Source organism: Podarcis erhardii, assembly GCF_964252035.2.
Source record: "Podarcis erhardii genome assembly, chromosome: 17".
In the NCBI taxonomy this organism is placed as follows: Eukaryota; Metazoa; Chordata; class Lepidosauria; order Squamata; family Lacertidae; genus Podarcis; species Podarcis erhardii.
The window spans coordinates 17533109-17553183 of record NC_138515.1 but is presented as its reverse complement, the minus strand read 5'-3'; the positions used below and the strand labels follow the sequence as shown (position 1 = coordinate 17553183).

General features: G+C 43.4%; 1 protein-coding gene across 26 annotated transcripts in view; it reads left to right on the top strand.

The window, feature by feature from the left end:
• PTPRD (protein tyrosine phosphatase receptor type D) overlaps positions 1–20075 on the top strand; it is a 1160352-nt gene that overhangs the window by 1038943 nt on the left and 101334 nt on the right. For 17 of the 26 annotated variants that reach the window (XM_081844735.1, XM_081844724.1, XM_081844745.1 and 14 more), the window contains 4 exons: positions 2258–2467; positions 6157–6317; positions 13783–13797; positions 15061–15173. In XM_081844735.1, coding sequence (XP_081700861.1) covers positions 2258–2467; positions 6157–6317; positions 13783–13797; positions 15061–15173 — 499 coding nt within the window. The remainder of the gene's footprint in view (positions 1–2257; positions 2468–6156; positions 6318–13782; positions 13798–15060; positions 15174–20075) is intronic. The other 9 variants (XM_081844726.1, XM_081844747.1, XM_081844733.1 and 6 more) reach the window with 1 other exon arrangement.

Below are 20075 nucleotides of genomic sequence, written 5' to 3'. Positions count from 1 at the left end.
GATTGATGCACCTTGATTGACTGTTCCAGCTGAGTAGCTGTGTCTCTCCACTTAACAAAGCCCTCACCTGCCCTGGGCCTAATCTAGCTGAGGGACCACAACATCCTAATAAGTCCCATGATCTCCACCTGACCCCTAGTGAGCTGGGCTGTGTTCCCTTACCTGCTTCAGTCTCCTGGAGTGCACTTCCCCCTGTTCCTGACACCTCAAAGCCTTCCATGTCTGTGAAGAAGGGGAAACCTCTGGTTCTGATGATGTGTTCCCTCCTCTGTCTCCCCTGAACTGTTGGCTGGCCCTGCAATGTCCTCTGATGTCCCGTGAGTTCCTCCTAAGTCCCCAACCTCCCCTTCCCCATATTCAGCTAGTCCTAGTGTGTACCAGTTGTGGCTACACCCCTCACCATGATCTTCTTCCCTTTCCTCTGTGTCATTGCCAATCCATATATTCTTAGAAGGTCATATGCACTCCTCTTGCTAGCATATCTTGTAAACATTTTTGCTAACTGAATACTTATTTCATTCCTAAACCTGTTCACTGGTATTGACATTCTACAGCATAGACATAATGTCACGATTTGTGGCATTAATAGTTAGTTAAACACAATGTGTGCTGGGCCTGGGGGTAACCCATGAAACGCGGTCCAGGACTGGTCCAGAATCTGAAGGTTCTGCTGGGAGCCAGTCCAACAGGGCCAAGGCAGGATACAAAGCAGGAAACCAGGCAAGGGCAGGTACAGGATCTCAGGCAGGATCTGGCATACAGCAATGTTGCTCCCACAACCTGAGGCGGGGTCCAACACCCTTTTATCTTTGTCGGGGCAACGGCCGGTCCTGATCCCCTGGCGACTCACCTCCCTGTCTCGCCCGAAGGCGAGCACTCCTCCTGCAAGTCCTCAGGTCTCTCCTTCTCCCAGACCTTAGTCTCTGCAGCTCAGGAGACATCAGTGAGTTACTGGACCCAGGGGCTGCCTCAGCCTCCCCTGACCCAACCGATAGTAGAGCAGCTGTAAGTGATGGCCCATCTGAAGGCAACAAGGTAATCCCTGCATCTGGAGCCAGGGCAAGGTCAGGCCCCTGACTTGGCCCAGCTGGTGTTTGTTGCAGGGGAACCTGTGCAGACTGGGACTCTCCAGGATCAGGCCCCATACTTGGTTCAGATGATGCCTGAGGAAAACTACCCAGTGCAGACTGAGTCTCCTCTGGTTCCAAGTCTGAGCCCGAGTCCCAGGCCATCACACAATGTGATGATAAATTAGGACCTTTGTACTCACAGGAGGAGTGCTCACCTTCGGGCAAAACGGAGGTGAGTCGTTGGAGGATCAGGACCAGCCGCATCTGTGGCTTCTTTGGGGGCCCGCAGACACTCGTCTGTGCAATAAGCCAAGGTTTGGTTTAGCATGATGTGTTAAACAAGCACTAAGCTAACTGCATAAATGGTGTAACTTTTTTAACAGTTAAAAACAGTTAATTTTTCTTATTTAAAAATGTTTTTGGGTGTGGGTTGACTTGCAGTCTGTTGATGTCGTAATGAGTGCCGTAGATCGCTTACCTTTTTTCTGTACTGGCTGTAGCATTTTAAAAATATTTTGCTTCAATTTTGCAATAAAAAACCATTAACTTGATGAAAAAAAGTGTCTTGTTGTTGACTGTCATTTGATATGTGATGGGGGGAAATGATAATACTCATATCTCAAATGCCTCATGTTCTTTATTTTTTTGTGTGTTTTCCTTTAAAAAGAATTAGTGTGAACAACAATATCAGTAACTAAAAACTCATTTTTAAAAATCTGATGTTGACATCCTCTTCTTGCTAAGAATAAACAGTATATATGAGATTTACATATATAAATGAGATGTACAACTACGCTATGCATTTCCACTCAGTAGTAAGCCCATTGAATTGAATGGTACCTACTCCTATCTAAGTGTAACAGAGGTTTTTCCTGAACTGAGAATGAGGCTGCAAGTTGTGTGGAACTCTAAAGAGGCGTACTACTTAATATAAAAGTGCTGGCATTATTGTAATTTATAGCACACTCCTGTACATTTCTATTCTGAAGCAAGCCTCCTGGGACTAACTCCCAGATAACTGTAACTGGGGTTGTCATGAAATGACACTGAATTTTATTTTTTGTAGTTCCTAGGACTTAATACATTTTTAAAAAAATCAGCTTGTCAATAAGTTACATTAATCTTGTTTACAGTTATCTTTCTGTTTTCTCCCTTTTCTCTCTCTTTTTTCCTCTCCTACCCCAAAGCTACTTAAAGAGATAGCACGGAAACGCCGAAGTATTCGTTTGGGGAGGGAAGCAGATTTAAAGCCATATATTGCAGCACACTTTGAAGTTCTTCCTACTGAGTTCACCCTGGGGGATAAGAAACAGTATGGTGGTTTTGAAAACAAGCAGCTCCAAAACGGCCAAGAATATGTCGTCTTTATTTTAGCTGTTATGGAACACTCAGAATCCGTAAGTTGACTGCAAGTTTTATGTTGTTCCTAAAAATGTATCTCTCCGATGCCTCCATAGCGTTCGAGCAAACGCTTGACATTTCTATTTCTTTCATAATATTAATTGCATATTGTGGAAAATGGCGCTTTCCCTTCACTTATTTGAATGACTTTGCCAGTTTTGGATAAGTCTCTCTACATAAAAGTAAAGATCCTTTTCACATACCCAGCAATGTGGATAAGTTCAGTGCACAAGGATGCTGCAAGTTTGCCCAATGCCTAAATTGCCTTATGGATTGCCTTTATTCCAATATGCACATGCCAGATATATATGATTTCTCCCACCCCTACCCCTCCTTGCACACATGTGGGGCCGGATTTAGGTTTGATGAGGCCCTAAGCTCCTGAATGTAATGGGGCCCTTTACATGTCCAGCTGTCCTTTGTCATCAACAAATACTTGTTCTTTTTTTGTGTTGAATATCTGCTATATGGTAATTTATGGACCTAATAGGTATCTAAAGCCATTTGCACATAACAGAATAACCAGTCCATGCAGAATGTAGGCACCCTATATATAGAAATGATCAAACCAGTGATATTTTAGGGAGCAGGCTAGCAGGCAGAGCCCATTACTTACATCAAAGGAGCCTACACAACACAAAACACTGCTGCTGTATGTAGTTTTTATTTTATTTGTTTTTTATCTTATATTTTGGAAATGTGCATCCAGTTTTTTCCCCTTTAAGTGTTTTAGGGGCCCCCAAGACATAGCTGTCAACGTTTCCCTTTTTCTAAGGGAAATTCCCTTATTCCAAATAGGATTCCTTGCAAGAAAAGGGAAAAGTTGACAGCTATGCCCCAAGAGAGTGGGGCCCTAAACTTGTTTAGCTTATACGTAAATCTGACACTGCACACATGCATGTAAAAGGTTAATGGTTATGCATTCACAGTGTGTATGTGTTGCGTGCTGAGGTCCCCCAAAACACCCCTACCCCAATAACTCACACATCACACATAATTTTTGTTTAAGGTTTTTGGCATAATTTTGGCCACAACTTTTATTATCATACAAATTGTGAATGGTTGCTTAGGCATTGGTTATGACTAGCTATCCCCCCCGCCTTGGGGGATAGCACTGACTCCCAGATTCCAGCGTGAGTCAGTGTGGAGGAACAAGATCAGGGCAACTGGGGCTGCAACACAGACCCTTCAGTTCTTCCCCGCTTGCTCCTTGGGGTCTTACGCGGCCCGCACCCGATTCCAGGGGTTTGGACAAGGGGATGGTAAGCCCCAGAATTCCTTTAACGGAATTCCCATGCAGCAGCAGCATTGGAGGGGTAGGCACAGCCAATCCATACCCCTCCACCAACCAATTTAACCAATGCCTAACCGCCAACCTTACAAGTTGTGACGATTTGCTACGCAGTAGGCAAAACCCAATTGGCACGCACTAATCAGCCAAAAGGAAAAATTCCTACCAGGCCCTTGCACCAATGCGAACGACCCCATGACAGGCATAGCAAGGTCAAAGCAGAAAGCCCCAACAAGGGAGGGCGGGCGGGTGATCCGGTGTCCACAGTGAAAGAGAAAGGAACAATCTGTGGACCTAGAATAAATAACCTCTGGTCCCACCCCTAAATTGGCAACATCAAATTTACCCCAGTAACAACAGCCACCAATCTGATCCAAGTCCCTTGCAACAGCCTGGCTGGCAACTGAGGATGTTTTGTCCGGCCCCATCCGCAACACGTGCTCTCCCTTTAATGAGAACACGCTTTGCCATATAGATATTATCAGGGGATTCAACAGGATTTTCTGGCTTCAGTAAACTGTCTGTGGGCTGGACCTTCTGAAACACTTGCAAAAGGGGAAACACATCTGCATAAAATTTGCATAGACTTGTGTCCTATGCAAATTTCTGCCCTCTTTTGCAGATGTAGTGAAGGGCCTCAAAACAAATTGGGGAACACACATGTAATAAAATGTATGAGAGACAGAATGTGAACAGGTGAAGCTTTCCCCATAATTTTATTGCCATAGTAGAAATAGCTTATGCTGTTGAATTTCTGCCTGTTCCACAACTGTTAAAGGCACAAGAACCCCATTTCCACACACACACACACACACTCTCCAGTGCAAGTGCAAAACCATAGCCTAGGCTGAATGGAAGCTGCATTAAACACAAAGAGACTTACTTCTGAGTAGGCATTCTTCACAGTACATTCTTATTGAGAGCTTGGTCTTTAGCTCCTGTGCAGCAAAAGACACGTCTCAACCTCTTTGCAAAGTTTTCACATTTTGCATTTGCTGTGGGATTGGGGTTGGTTCCTTTAACATCCACTTGCACTTATTGCTTGTTAGTACTTGCACAAAATAAGTTACAATATGACCTTGAACCCACCGCAGGAAAGATGCATCCTAGTTGCTAGGGGGGAATGAAGATAAAACTAGAGCGATTCCAAGGACTAGAAAATGAGGCAGAAGCAGGGGAACGGCAAAACAGCAGATCTTTAGAACCCCAGGGATTCTTATCACTTGGTTTCCAAACAACTCACTCATCAATCACAGCTCTGACTTCACTTCACTCATTAGTTAAACACACTGAAAGGCAGGAGAAGCCATATTACAGAAATAGTTTTGAATGGTAGTTGCATGTTTCGTTTCATAACTTCCTTTCAAGGAGGGCTAGAGACTTAGGGTTTTGTTTTTTTAAATTAAAAAATGAAAGCTCAGAGTGTGGCTACGCTGGTGGTTGTGTGCCAAGCACATGAGTATTACCTGTTCCAGGTGTCTATGACCCTTGGCGGATGCCAAGGAGACCAAACTGCCCATTGACTTGGTTCACATTTCTGGGTATGTTGAATCACTATCAACATCTTAACCATCACTGTTCATATCCTGTGCAAGTCATAAGGTTTGCTTCTTGAAATCTCTGATCGGTGTTACTGAGGCGTGAGCTTCGCAGTGGAGTCTTATCATGCCTCTGAAAGAAGGCTTTTCTTGCCGCGAGACATATTGCTCAGTCAGTGGTGCTCATTGCCAAACATCTTTGGAAAAGAGGGAACTAATCAAGGACATGCACAGCTAGTTTCTTTAATTATAGTAATTTGCCACTGACTTTATCAGTGAAATGTAGCAGAGTTGGAAAATAATGTAACAAAAAGGAGAATTCCTGAGGTGATCTAAATAATGAGTTGTGCTTTCCCTCTTATGCAATCCATCTCTTTCTTATGTCCCTTTTATGCTTGAGCTGTTTTAACTGCATGTAATACAGTTTTAAAAAATAATTAAGCACAAATGGAAAGAGGATTGTGGGAAGGTGTAGCAGCAGACATTAACATTTTTACATACAAGTGTCTTCCTAATTGGCTCTTAAACCTGTCATGTGTGTGTGCTGGGCTGAGCCTATTGAGATTAATTAATTCTAGTCAAAGGATTGTTTCCTGGTGGGGTTTTTTTCTGTGAGTTTTGTCTAAGTGCAAGAGGCGCTTTTGTTTAGTCTACTTCTATGCTTATAGAATGCACTTAATTTGGTTTCCCTTTTCTACTTTTATCTTGAAACTGGCCCAAAGCATTGAATAAAAGCTTTGAGTGTGAAACAGAGAAAGCCCAATACACCCAGCTTCAGTTGATAAAAACCCATTTTTTAGAGTATTTTTGAAAAAATGGTACTGTACTGTTAAATATGAATCTTATTTCCCTCTAGACCATGTATGCAACCAGCCCATATTCTGAAACGGTTGTATCAGTGGATCTTAACCCCCAGCCAATTACAGATGAAGAAGAAGGCTTGATTTGGGTTGTAGGACCAGTTCTTGCAGTTGTGTTTATCATCTGTATTGTTATAGCTATACTCCTTTACAAAAGGTAAGTTTACAAAATAGTTTATAGTTTAGATAATAGTTTAGCTATATTAGTCATTCCTGGGGTAGAAAGAAATGTGATTCCTTTTACAGATGCCTTTCTCTTCAGTTTCATCAGTTACGGATACCTTTCTCATCCGTGCTGTTATGTCTCGGATACACAAAATCCTTCTATTACAAGCCTTGGTTTTTCAGGAGCATTTGGCTGTGTATAGACTTCTGAGAGGCCTGGAAGTCTTTCCTAGATCTCTGTAGAGATGCAAAATAAAAATAGGAAGCAATCATTTCGCAAGGTTGAGTTGCCCCATTGGCAGTGTAACCCTTCTGTTAGAACCAACGGCTAGGTGAGAAAATTTAGGGATTGTTTTCTTTCTGCCATGTCTACTGGAAACGTGATACACCAGCTTATCTGGGCAAAAGCTTCCATGCACACACATCATTCAAGAGGTAGCAAGAACTAAAGTATTTCCTCAAATACAAAGAATGGAAACATACTATAAATAACTGGTAGTTTAATAAAACTCAACCAGTGGATACTGTCCAGTCCTAAGGAAACTTTACCCCAAAGTCTAGGTTCGCAGCTAAATATGTACGTTTTGAATGAGTTTTATTCGCCATTCTAGGGATGAACTTAATTCCAAACACTGTGTCCTATTTTCCTAGTGACCTCCAAGTTGTGGGCATTGCTCTTGTTAGGATACAGTTGGTCAGTTCACAGCAACAATCCAATATCCTGATGCCCAGCCATAAACTACAATAAATAAATTCAGCAAAGATGCTAGGAAGATGACCGCTTGCTAAATATGCTCAAGATTCAGGTAGCTGTGTTGGTCTGACACAGCTGAAATAAATTAAAAAATTTAAAAAATTGTCTAGTAGCACCTTAGAGACCAACTAAGTTTGTTCTGGGTATAAGCTTTTGTGTGCTTATATGAAAACTTATATGCAGAACAAACTTAGTTGGTCTCTAAGGTGCTACTGGACAATTTTTTAAAATATGCTCAGTTACTGATGCAGAAAAAGAGTAGCAGTAGCTCCTCCTTTCAGAAGTCAGATCAGGCAAAGATGTATCCATCAGCTTTTTCACAAAAGGTAAACTTGTTATCAACTACAGCAACTCTCCAGCCCCCAAGCCTGTCCTGTTAGGCTCCATCCATAAGATTTCTCTTCTCCTACCAGCTGGGCTTCAAAATCTTTCCACCCATATTCCAGAATCATCCAAAGTTAAGGCAACTAGTCCCAGCCCAGTATGCAATGATGTTGAAAAATGGAGTGTTTTTATTCATTGTTTTATTATGGATTTTTGTAAGCCACCCGAAAGCTGGTGTTGAAAGGGGGCATATAAATGTTTTAATAATACTGATAAATTTGCAAAATAAATGATTTCTTTCTCTGATACTTGTGGCATAGTTGTAAGTACTACAAGTACAATTTAGCCATGCAAATCTAGTCCTTTGTAAGCCTACTTGGAAGTAAGTTACACTAGGTTTGGCGAAGCTTGCTCCCATGTAATCCAGTATAGATTTGCAGCCGTCCTGTACTGTACCTAAATTTCAAAAATATCTGCATCTAAATTGGCATCAAATATGCAGATAGTGTTCATGCATTCAGTTCTGCAGGACATGTTTGAGTCATACTACTGATTGCATTTTCCTAAGTGTTTCCACCAACCTCTCCCTTTGTCACTTAATGATGAGTCAAGCGATACCCATACAATACCTCCAGTTTAAAGCACTAAATGAACTTGAATGGTGGGAACCTGGCAGCATCCCCTGGCCTTAGCCAAGCTGGCAGAAAGAGAGAGAATTCACTAAGGAGAAGGCAACAAGCTCTAGTACTTCTGGCAAACAGATGTTTATGGAGCTCGATGTGTTTTTTTGGAGAAGTCTCCTTCACCAGGAGCTGTAGACAAAACACAATTAAAAGAATGATAATGCTTAAGGGACAACATTGTTATTAACGCAACAAAACACACAAAACCACATAAACCAGCACATATAACTATGCACTCAAACAATTCTCCTCAAGAAGGTAATTGTGCATTTTAACAAAAATCGGGAACCTTATGTGACTGGAGCATGTCTCCTTTATGTTTTGCTTAGCTAGGCAACTACAGATAGTTGCCCCCCCCCCCCCCCGGAAAGATAACAGAAAGAGATGGAGCTCTTCTCTGGAAATGGGAGACCCACCTCAGCTTTTGAGAATCATGGCAAAATTAGAAGCTGTTGTGAAGTTTGCTGGAGTCTAGAAATCAAGTTGCAAATCAGTGCTTTGTGGTTCATCCAAAGTGCAGTGGGAGAGGGACAACAGTTGGTTGACATGGTGTAACTAGAAATAATTTTAATACATCCATATTTTGCAAATGTGTTCTATATGCACTAGTACTACTTTCTAGTGGTGAAAAAGTTTATCACAAGATTTCGGACAATATTGTTAAGCACAAAGAACGTCTGAGCTGTGGAAACTTCTAGTATCAACATTGAAGGGTTTATCTTCCTTTGAACTAGGGAAAGCACTGAAGGTTTAGGCTGGCTTTGTAATATTTGCTTTATTTACCCAAATATATAAGCAGAGCAGAGAGAGGTAAACAGAGCCACAACCACTAGATGAATGAATGAATGAATGAATGAACTTTATTACAGTCACATACCAGGATAAACCACTAGATGGAAATTCTCAGAGTTCTAGAGGGAAGAAATGCCAGTTAGTGTTATGAAATCTATTTTTAAAATGTAGCTGGATTGGGCCTGAGCAATCAATTATTTCCAACCAAGTCGGACATTAATTTTGACAACTGATGTGCATATTTCAGAGCTTTGTTTAATTCATTTTATTTATCTACTTAGTATATTTATATAATGCTGCCCAATAACAGTTTTTTCTCCATTAGCTATCTTCTATCATAATTAGAGTAACATTTGGAGAAGGAACTCATATACAGTAGTGTACAGTTAATTTCCTTTAATAGGTTTTTCTGGGTTTTGCGTACATCGTGCATATGGCAGTTACATGTGGTATTGTGTGAATTCCTTTCTGCAAGTACATGACCCGGGTGAGCTATAAAATCAGACATATACCAAGATCGCAATGATCACTTCCATCTTCCTTCAACTGTGGCATGTGCAGGGAGGAAAAGATTGAGATAATTTAATCAAGGGGAGAGGTTTCAAATGCATATCAAGTAAACCACATTCAGCCTTGCGATGGAAGGATCTAAAATCAGTATAGCTTGAAATCTGCATGTTGAGCCAAAACATGAATGATTCGGGGGCCCGAGCAACTACCGTATTTTTTGCTCTATAAGACGCACCAGACCATAAGACTCACCAAGTTTTTGGAGGAGGAAAACAAGGAAAAAATATTCTGAATCTCAGAAGCCATAAAAACAAGAGGGATCGCCACGCAGCGAAAGCAGCAATCCCTCTTGCTGTTCTGGCTTCTGGGATAGCTCCATAAGACGCACACACATTTCCCCTTCCTTTTTAGGAGGGGAAAAGTGAGTCTTATAGAGCAAAAGATACGGTAGTTACGGGTCTGCATTTATTGTAGTACAAACAGATTAGTATGTATACCACCTAGATATTCTCAGCAGGTGGGGAAATTAGTCTTTTGTGTTTCTTATTGTTTAAGAGGCAAGTTGATTTTAAAAACAAAGACTTGGTGGATGGCAGTGTAGCTTTTTGATTGTGGTCATCAAAAATGTTCATAAAAAATATTTAGCATCTGATATTAACATACAAGATGGAAAAAGAGGCAAAAGGACTTAGATGTGGATTTTTAGATCGTGGAAATTTTAAGCTATCTCACCGGTAAAGGACCCCTGACAGTTAAGTCCAGTCACGAATGACTCTGGAGTTGTGGCGCTCATCTCGCTTTACTGGCCAAGGTAGCCAACGTTTGTCCACAGACAGTTTTTCCGGGTCATGTGGCCAGCATGACCAAGCCGCTTCTGGCGAAACCAGATCAGCACACAGAAATGCCGTTTACCTTCCCGCCAGAGCGGTACCTATTTATCTACTTGCACTTTGATGTGCTTTCGAACTGCTAGGTTGGCAGGAGTTGGGGCTGAGCCATGGGAGCTCACCCCGTCGTGGGGATTCGAACTGCCGACCTTCCGATCGGCAAGCCCTAGGCTCAGTGGTTTAGACCACAGTGCCACCCGTGTCCCTAATCTCACTGGTGCAGTTAGGTAATTATAGACTCTGGGCTCACAGATCTTTTCGGATGGCATTAGCACTTAACTTCAAAATGTGGTAAGCCAAACCTGCTGTGAGTGAGCACCTGCACCAAAGTCGAGCCCTGATTGGCACAACTGAACTACCTCCTGCGGCATACATTTGCTCTCCTAGTACTCACAGTTCATAATATCATCATAATCACAATATTCTAATCAATTCATCTCTCTTAAAGCATGGGTAGAGAACTGTTTCCAGCCAGAAGGCCAGATGCTTAGCTCTCCCCACTCCTGTGGGCAATTGTGTAAGGAGGATGGGACTACCTGCCTGTCAATCAGCTGATGTCTCCATGACACCAAGTGAAACATTTTGCTGTGCCCACGTAGTTTGAAATCAGACTGCAGTGACAAAAGCACAGGGCTCTGCAAAGCTAATCTGTGGTGCCTGCAAAGCCCTGTCTATTTGCCTGTGTGGTTGGGTTTCATACCACACATAATAATAATAATTTATTATTTATGCCCCGCCCATCTGACTGGGCTTCCCCAGCCACTCTGGGCGGCTTCAAAAAAATATATATTAAAATACTGTAATACATATGGCAAAGTATAAGTCATCAGCTCCTGCCCTGGAAGGCAAACACCTGAATATACTGCTATATGCTGATGACATGGCAGTCATGGCACTCACTCGAAGGGGTCTACTCAGCATGCTGGAGGGGCTCGCAGCTTATTGTTCCCAAAACTCTCTAAAGATAAATTATGATAAAACAAAAATTGTGGTGTTTACTAGAGCTCGACATACATTTAGAGGGTCTCTAGATGAACACAAAATTGAACAATGTCTCCTTTTTAAATATCTTGGTATCACTTTCCAAGCCACATCTAGCTGGCTTGCCCACTTCAAGACTGTAGCACTTCTAACACGTAGGACAACTGGTGCTCTGCTCAGTTTCTTTTATTCGAGGGGAGGGCAACTGGTGATCCCGGCACTAAAAATTTTTGTTGGAAAAGTGATTCCACAGATGTTATACGGAGTAAAACTCTGGGGTTGGAATCAGAAGCTGTTAGAACGGCTTGAAATCTTCCAAAATTTTTATCTCAGAAGAATTCTAGGCCTCCCTCAGAGTGCTCCGGCAGCTCTCCTAAGAGTGGAAGTAGGATTACCTTCTGTGTCTGCCAGGGCCCACTTAAGATTCCTGCGTTTTTTCACCAACCTCATAGATGCCCCGAACACCTTATTGGCTAAACAAGCCTTTATATCATTACAAAATAATACCACTTGGCATAAAAGCCTATTAGACATTCTATCCAGATACAACCTACCTGAGTTTAATACTCTCAAATTGTGGAGCCCTGATAAAGTTCGGGAATGGATCTTTGAAAAAGACGCCTTTTTGGACTCCACCAAGATAAAAAACTCAGGGTTTTCCTACTGGTTCCCCCGAGTAAAAGCAGTCAAAATCTGTGCCAACTACTTGGTGGATATCACCGATCCCATCCTTCGGAGAGCTTTCACTATGGCACGGTTTCAAACATTGCCAACTGCCTACCTGACCGGTAGATACACAAAAACCCCAGTTGAACATCGTTTATGTCCTTGCCTTATGAAAATTAAAGAGGATCTTACACATTACTTCCTCTGTTGCCCCATTTACTCGGGCTTTAGAGACGCATTGCTGCAAATTATACCCAACTCTATAACCAGTCCTGAAGATAGAGTAAAATTTTTGTTAGTTGATGCAAACCCACGCATTACCCATGTGGTAGCGGTCTTTGTGATGAAGGCCATGAAAGCCAGGGAAAGATTTATAGACGACAATGTAAAGACCCCTTCACCGTCTGTTTAACTCGCTGCTTGTTTTCCCTCCTTTTCTATCTTGCGGGAAGAAGGTTTTGTTGGCATAGTATGTAATGAATTTTGATTTGAAAATACTGTAATATATCAAACATTAAAAGCTTCCCTAAACAGGGCTGCCTTCAGATGTCTTCTAAAAGTCTGGTAGTTGTTGTTCCCTTTGACATCTGGTGGGAGGGCGTTCCACAGGGAGGGCGCCACTACCGAGAACACAGGGGAAATGAGGAGGGTTTGCAGGCACCGCTGATCACTGGTACCTGCAAACCTTGCTTTCAGCAGAGAGCTGCATCTTCACCTGCTCCATACTTGATGTCACATATTACATCAGGTGTGGGGCAGGTGGGCGTGACTTGGGAAAGTGGCAATGGAAGCTGAATTCAGCCCTCTTCAGGACCTAATTCAGCTCACAGGCCAGGGTTTCCACACTGATCCTACATACCCTCCAACACGACGTGGCCCAAATATGGGACAACATCTTCCAGGTCCAAAATCTCCAGAGAGTGACGTGATCCACTCAAAATCGTGGACTCAGGAAAAGTGCTTTTGAGAGGCACAAAGCCCTTGAACGTGTATTTTGTGGTGTCATACAAGATCCCAGCCCTGGGGGGGGGGAATGCTTTTTTTTTGGGGGGGGGAATTGAGATCTTGACCTAAAATTGCATGAGAGCAACCTGCCCAAAATGGCTGCCCTCTGTTGCAGAGAAAAATGGGATGTCCTGATTTTGGGGGGGCAGTTGACAGGTATGCTACTCAGAGGTTATTATTGGTTGTTTTGGCATCTTTGCTACCAAGATATGTGAAAGCAGAATTTTAAAAAATAAAAAGTGTAAAAGGCTGTATTTTTATAAATGCAGCTCAGATTTTGTAAAATTTTTGAAATAATGCATTTGTTGGATGTCTCTCTCTATATATCCAAAGATTCAGTTGTCCTTTCCCAAAAGTAATATATGTCCAAGTAAGATATTTTAATGACCTGTATGTTTCAATAGATCATTGTTTTCAATGGTGATTTTTTTCCCTATGTTTTTAGCTGTTTCTATTTTATTTGTAAGCCGCCTTGAGTCCCTGTCAGGGAAAAAGGCAAGATATAAATAAATAGAATAGACTTTCAGTATCTTCTACCTCCTGATATGCTGTATATTGTGGCCTTGTTTTTTTTCCAGAGATGCCTTAAGAAAAGAATGCCTTTGATACAACCTCTGTCTCAAGCAAAACTTATCCAAATGTTGTTTAAGTTTCTTCAGCCATGAAGTACTTCCTTTGAATGTACCCTGTGCCCCCATATTTTTCTATGATTAGAAAATTTTTCATGTTTTCATGGGCTGTTACATTCTGCATCCTAATTGCAAACACCGTTTTCTATTGTCACAGTAATTCCTTTGCCATTGGCCGACTAACATTTAACCTTTTCCCCTCCTTTTCCGCTGCATAATAATGGAGCAGTAAACCTGACAGGTGAGAACTGAAGAACAATTGCTGTCCGACTGGGAAACCTAGAAAACCAATCTACATAAAATGTATCTGTAGGACAGTGCTGGTTTTGCATGCAAGAGATCCCAGGTGCATTACCCAATCATCTCCTGATAGGGCTTTCTCATGCCTGAAACCCTGGAGAATTGGTCCCAGTCATTGTAGGTAAAATACAAAGCTAGAACATAGGAAGCTGCCTCATTGGTCCACCTAGCTCAGTACTGTGATTGGTAGCAGTTCACCAGGGATTCAGGCAGAGTTCTCTCCCAGGTCTACCTGGAGATGCCTGGAATTGAACTGAAGACCTTTTATATACAAAGCAGATGTTCTACCACTGAGCCACAACCCTTCCTAAATTGCCTTATGCAATATGATGTAGCTTTCTATTTTCCTAAGCTGGTTGGTTTATTATACATAATGTTTGCCAATCTAAATAAACATGGCCAGGTACATAAGAAGTGAAGATGCCTTAAAACAGCTTTCAAAATCGAATGTTTCCTTTTTTGGGGGGGATACTAGTGTCAACTCTCTTTAATATTTCATGTTGGCCTTCTCTATCATAGAATCAATTTTGCAAGAATACTTGGCTTCCTTCCAAAATGGTGCTATTCAGGAAGCACAGCTGCAGAGGAACTGGCCGGTTATTAACTATCAACCTCCTTTAGTTCCACGTTTAGTTGGGAGGTGCTACTGAAGAAGGAGCTCTTTCTTTTCTATAAATAATCCTAGGAAAACCCCAGTTTTACTTGTTTGTAATGATGACTTTAGGTACTACACGCATGAAGATTTCCTGCTTCATAAATCATATTAATTCCAAACAATATGGGCCAGATTCAGCTGACTGATCCTGCCTTCAGAAGCCCTCAGAAGGAGCTGAAGCTAGGGCAATAGGGCTTCCTTGCATCTCCTCTTATGCACCCCCTAATTGTCTCTGTGGGTGCCAAGAAAACCCCTATATAGTTGCATGCAGGGGAAGAAGAGGTCAGATCATTCCATCAGGCTAGCAGAAAATGCTTGTACTGATGGAGCGAACCGCTTAGCAATCCATTGAACTCCTCCCCCAGTTTCTGTATGTACCGTAGCTTACTCTCTTTAAAATGTTGCATTTTTTAAATGAATCCCACAGAATGTAGTATTCCCACTGCGTTTTAAAATATGGAGACGGAGGGAAAAGGACAGGAGGAAATATATCTCTTTGTAAATGGTGAATTTAACTTCTTAATGACGGTGCTCACTTTGTCCATGTAGGAAAAGGGCAGAGACGGACTCTAGAAAGAGCAGCATACCCAACAACAAGGAGATTCCTTCCCATCACCCCACAGATCCAGTAGAGCTACGGCGCCTTAATTTTCAGACTCCAGGTAAGATGCAAAACTTCCTCTCTCTCTTTTCGAGTTACAAAAACTCTTCAGTATTTGTGATCTGGCAATTGTTGTAGGATAAAAATGAGATGGAGATCAGAGGACACCAACATGGTTAGACGTGTGGGAACACTTAATAATAATAATAATAATAATAATAATAATAATAATAATTTTTATTTATACTCCGCCCTCCCCGGCCAGAGCCAGGCTCAGGGCAGCTAACACCAGTAAAATTACAGTAAAAACATAATAGGGGGGAAAAACACCAATTTAAAATACAGGTTAAAATGCAATTTAAAATGCAGCCTCATTTTAAAAGTCAAAACCATAAAGAGAGGAAAACATAAGGGTCAGACTGAGTCCAAACCAAAGGCCAGGCGGAACAGCTCTGTCTTGCAGGCCCTGCAGAAAGATGTCAAATCTCGCAGGGCCCTAGTCTCTTGTGACAGAGCGTTCCACCAAGTCGGGGCCAGTACTGAAAAGGCCCTGGCCCTAGTTGAGACCAACCTAACCACCTTAACTTGAAGTGAGTGAACGCCGTGGGTGCCACCCTCTGGCAATTTCTGTTCCCTTCCCACTGTATCAACCAGAGAGAGAGAAAAAAAAAATAAGAAGTGTGTATGCATGCACTTATTTCACTTCTTTCGAGATCTGGACATAAGTTGGTTCTAGTAGAAAAGCACATCAAACCAAAAGAAGAAGTGGGAAAGAGAGTCACTCTTCCAAATTTCTCCTTCAGCTCTATGTACTTTTTAGTGGCATAAACCATCACTATCCTTACCACCTCATGGTCATGGGGGCATTGAGCGGAGTGGGGTGTGGGGGGATCAGCAGCGTAGCGTGGGTTGTCAGCACCCGGGGCAAGGCAAGTAATTTGCGCTCCCTAACCCGGGGCAAGGCAAGTAATTTGCGCCCCTAACCCCTAACCTGCCGCCGCTGCCAGCTTCTTCTTGCTGCTGCCTGGGCTGGGGTATTTATGGTAAGGTAGCCACGACGGCGGCGGCGGGTCCATGTCAGGTGATCTGAGGCGAGTTGCCGCTGGCACTGCCGCCCAAACGACGCCGCTTGCCCGGAGGAGGAGGAGGGCAGAGAGGCGAGGAAAATGCAACATGGCCCAGCAGCTGCAGCAGCGGCGGGGGGGGGGGCTGTGAGGAGGGGCTGCCCGGCGCCCCCTCTGCGGCCCTGACGCGCGGGGACCGCGGCGAGCACTGAGAACCGCTGCCTGCCGGACGCCTTCAGCCCGGATGCGCGCACATCTCGTTGGTTCCACGAGACATGGGGCTCTGCTACAGCCTGCGCCCGAGGCTCTTCAGCGACTCCGGAGGCGGTGAGCGCCCCCCCCCCAGATGTTGCGCCCGGTGCGGCCGGCCCCCCCTGCACCCCCCACGCTACGCCACTGGGGGGGGGATGTCAGACAGGAGAAGGCGTAGGCACCATTTTGCCCATGGGCACCACATTGGCAATTCTTGGATTGATTGATTGATTAATTAAATTTATATACCACCTATTACAGGGCTTTTTCCAACACAAAAATAAAAACACACAATACATAACATAATAGCAAAAAAAAGAGAAAAAAAGAACCCCAAACCATCGCAACACGTTTAGATTGTTTAATAAGCCAGAGGCCTTGATGAAGATGAATGTTTTCACTGGTGCCTGAATAGCTATAAAGAAGGTGCCAAGTGAGCCTTCCTGGGAGAGCGTTCCACAAATGGGGAGCCACCACAGTAAAGGCTGTTCTCATGTTGCCACCCTCCAGACCTCTCATGGCGGAGCACAAAAACATGGCAATTTTATGTTGTTCTGGGTCAGTTCATATGGGGATATGTGGTACTTGAGGTCTTGCAGTCCTGAGCTGTTTAAGGCTTTATAGGTCAAAACAAGCACTTTGAATTGGTCCCAGAAACTAAATGGGAGTCAGTGTAGTTGGACCAGGATTGTTGCGTGGCAATTCCCGCCCCCTCCCACAGATGGAATAAATAAAGACACCGGACACCAGAATTTAGGTTAATGGGTGAAAAATGGCCACAACTTTATTGATTACAGGTAAAAGCGGTATTGGCTTTAGGCATTGGCCCTATCAGACTAACCGGTATAAAACTGGGAAGGGTTAAGCACCAACAGGGGGAGCCCCCGAGATGCACATCCTAGGCGCTCCCCGAGGGGTTACCGCTCGGGAGCGCGCTTTAGGACCTAGCCTCCATAGGTTTCGGACGAGGCAACGCCCCCTGGAGTCCTTTAACGAACTACCCTTCAACACCCCAGAGGACAGGATCACACTTCAAAACGACCTTGACAGATTAGAGAACTGGGCCAAAACAAACAAGATGAATTTTAACAGGGAGAAATGTAAAGTATTGCACTTGGGCAAAAAAATGAGAGGCACAAATACAAGATGGGTGACACCTGGCTTGAGAGCAGTACATGTGAAAAGGATCTAGGAGTCTTGGTTGACCACAAACTTGACATGAGCCAACAGTGTGATGCGGCAGCTAAAAAAGCCAATGCAAGTCTGGGCTGCATCAATAGGAGTATTGCATCTAGATCAAGGGAAGTAATAGTGCCACTGTATTCTGCTCTGGTCAGACCTCACCTGGAGTACTGTGTCCAGTTCTGGGCACCACAGTTCAAGAAGGACACTGACAAACTGGAACGTGTCCAGAGGAGGGCAACCAAAATGGTCAAAGGCCTGGAAACGATGCCTTATGAGGAACGGCTAAGGGAGCTGGGCATGTTTAGCCTGGAGAAGAGGAGGTTAAGGGGTGATATGATAGCCATGTTCAAATATATAAAAGGATGTCACATAGAGGAGGGAGAAAGGTTGTTTTCTGCTGCTCCAGAGAAGCGGACACGAAGCAATGGATCCAAACTACAAGAAAGAAGATTCCACCTAAACATTAGGAAGAACTTCCTGACAGTAAGAGCTGTTTCACAGTGGAATTTGCTGCTAAGGAGTATGGTGGAGTCTCCTTCTTTGGAGGTCTTTAAGCAGAGGCTTGACAACCATATGTCAGGAGTGCTCTGATGGTGTTTCCTGCTTGGCAGGGGGTTGGACTCGATGGCCCTTGTGGTCTCTTCCAACTCTATGATTCTATGATTTGGGGGAGATGATGGTGTTTCTCCCCCCCAACTCATTTGCATAATAGTACCCCTGCCAATGCCTAACCGCCAAAACCAAAGGTGTTGTGACGTTTTGCTACGAGGTAGGCGAAAAAACCAAGTGGCTTCCAAAATACAGCCAATTAGCCAAATGGAAAAACTCCTACCAGGCCCCTTGCGGCGACCAGCCGAAGCCCATAGCAAAGTCCAAATGCAAACCTAGAGGGAGGGTGGGTGGGTGGGAAACCGCAGCTGCTGAAAGGAAAGAAAGGGGTGAGCACGGGCTGCCCTGACCTTAAATGCCCCCTAGTAAGCCCGCCCCTGCCGCCAGCCGATTGGCTGGCGCAGTGAATGATGAATACTAATGAAACCCAGGAACCCCTAGTCCCGCGGGGCTGCCGCCAGCCCCGCGAGGATGTACATGGGGGCGTGAGCCCGCAACCCCCCCTCCTTATGTCGGTGTGGCTTTATATGTTCAAACTGTATTTCCCTGGGGAGCAAACCTGGCCATTGAATTCCACACCAACTGAAGTTTCAAAACCATCTTCAGAGGCAGCCCCATGTTTAACGCATTGCAGTAATCTAACCTAGAGCTTACCAGGCAACAGAGGTTAGGCTTTTTGCTGTCCAGATATGGGTGCAGCTGTGCCACCAGCTGAAGCCAATGGAAGGCACTCTATGCCACTGAGACCACTTGAGCTTCAGGTGACAAAAATCAATCAGGAGTAGCCCCTAGCTTAAAATCCTCTTGAGATGTAAACCTGATTAGTTTTAGCCATGGTGTATGTAGTGTCAATGAAACATGTAATATACAGGACCAGACAAAAATATTACAAACATGGGAAGAGGAAATGGGTCAACAAAGTGTGTTTGATTAAGGGGTTGGCTATGTTTGCCTTCATTGGCCTCTACATAGAAATACAGTGGTACCTTGGTTTAAGAACAGCTTTTTATAAACAACTTGGATGAAGAACTCTGCAAACCCGGAAGTAGATGGTTTGTGAACTTTGCCTTGGAAGGAGAACATGTTCTGTTTCCTGTTGCGTGTGTTCCATTTGTAAATTGAGTCTATGGGAAAGCATGCCTTGGTTTAAGAATGGTTTGGTTTAAGAACGGACTTCCAGAATGGATTAAGTTCATAAACCAAGGTACTACTGTAGCTTCCTGACCACATATTGTAAGTAATGCCTCTGTACTTGCTCATCAATGTTAAGATTTAAATCTATCATGCTTTTACAAGAACTCTGCTTTTACTTCTAAGGGTCAGTTCACTCATGCATGTTCCTCACTCCATGGTTGCAACGTTGAACGATAACTTGCCTGTGTGTAACGACCATAAGAGATCAAATCTCACAGGCAGGGCTTTCATGTCACATTACATCAAATCAAACACTGTACTTCTGAATGGAAGCAGTTTCCATATTCAGTGGGGAGTCATTGAAGGAAGAGAGGTCCAGAGATTTACAGTCATGTGTGAATTCGCCATAAGAGTAATAGTTAAGAAGAAAGTCATGGGAATAATTTTACCTTTTGCGGCATCTTTGTTTAAGTAGTTCAGCAGCATTTTCAGAAGACCTGTTGTCCTGCCTGTATGGTTTGCCTCTGTATATCTCTGTGTTTCTTTTGTTTGGCACCACCAAATAATTTCAGTGGAAAAAGACAAAAAGACAGAGAAGTTAAGATTTAAGGGCCTGATCCATTGTGTCTGTGGTAGCAGAAGGGCACACAATTATACAAGCAGGAGCATTCACATGCCACACACACAAGATCACTATAGGTTAAATAATTCAGATTTCA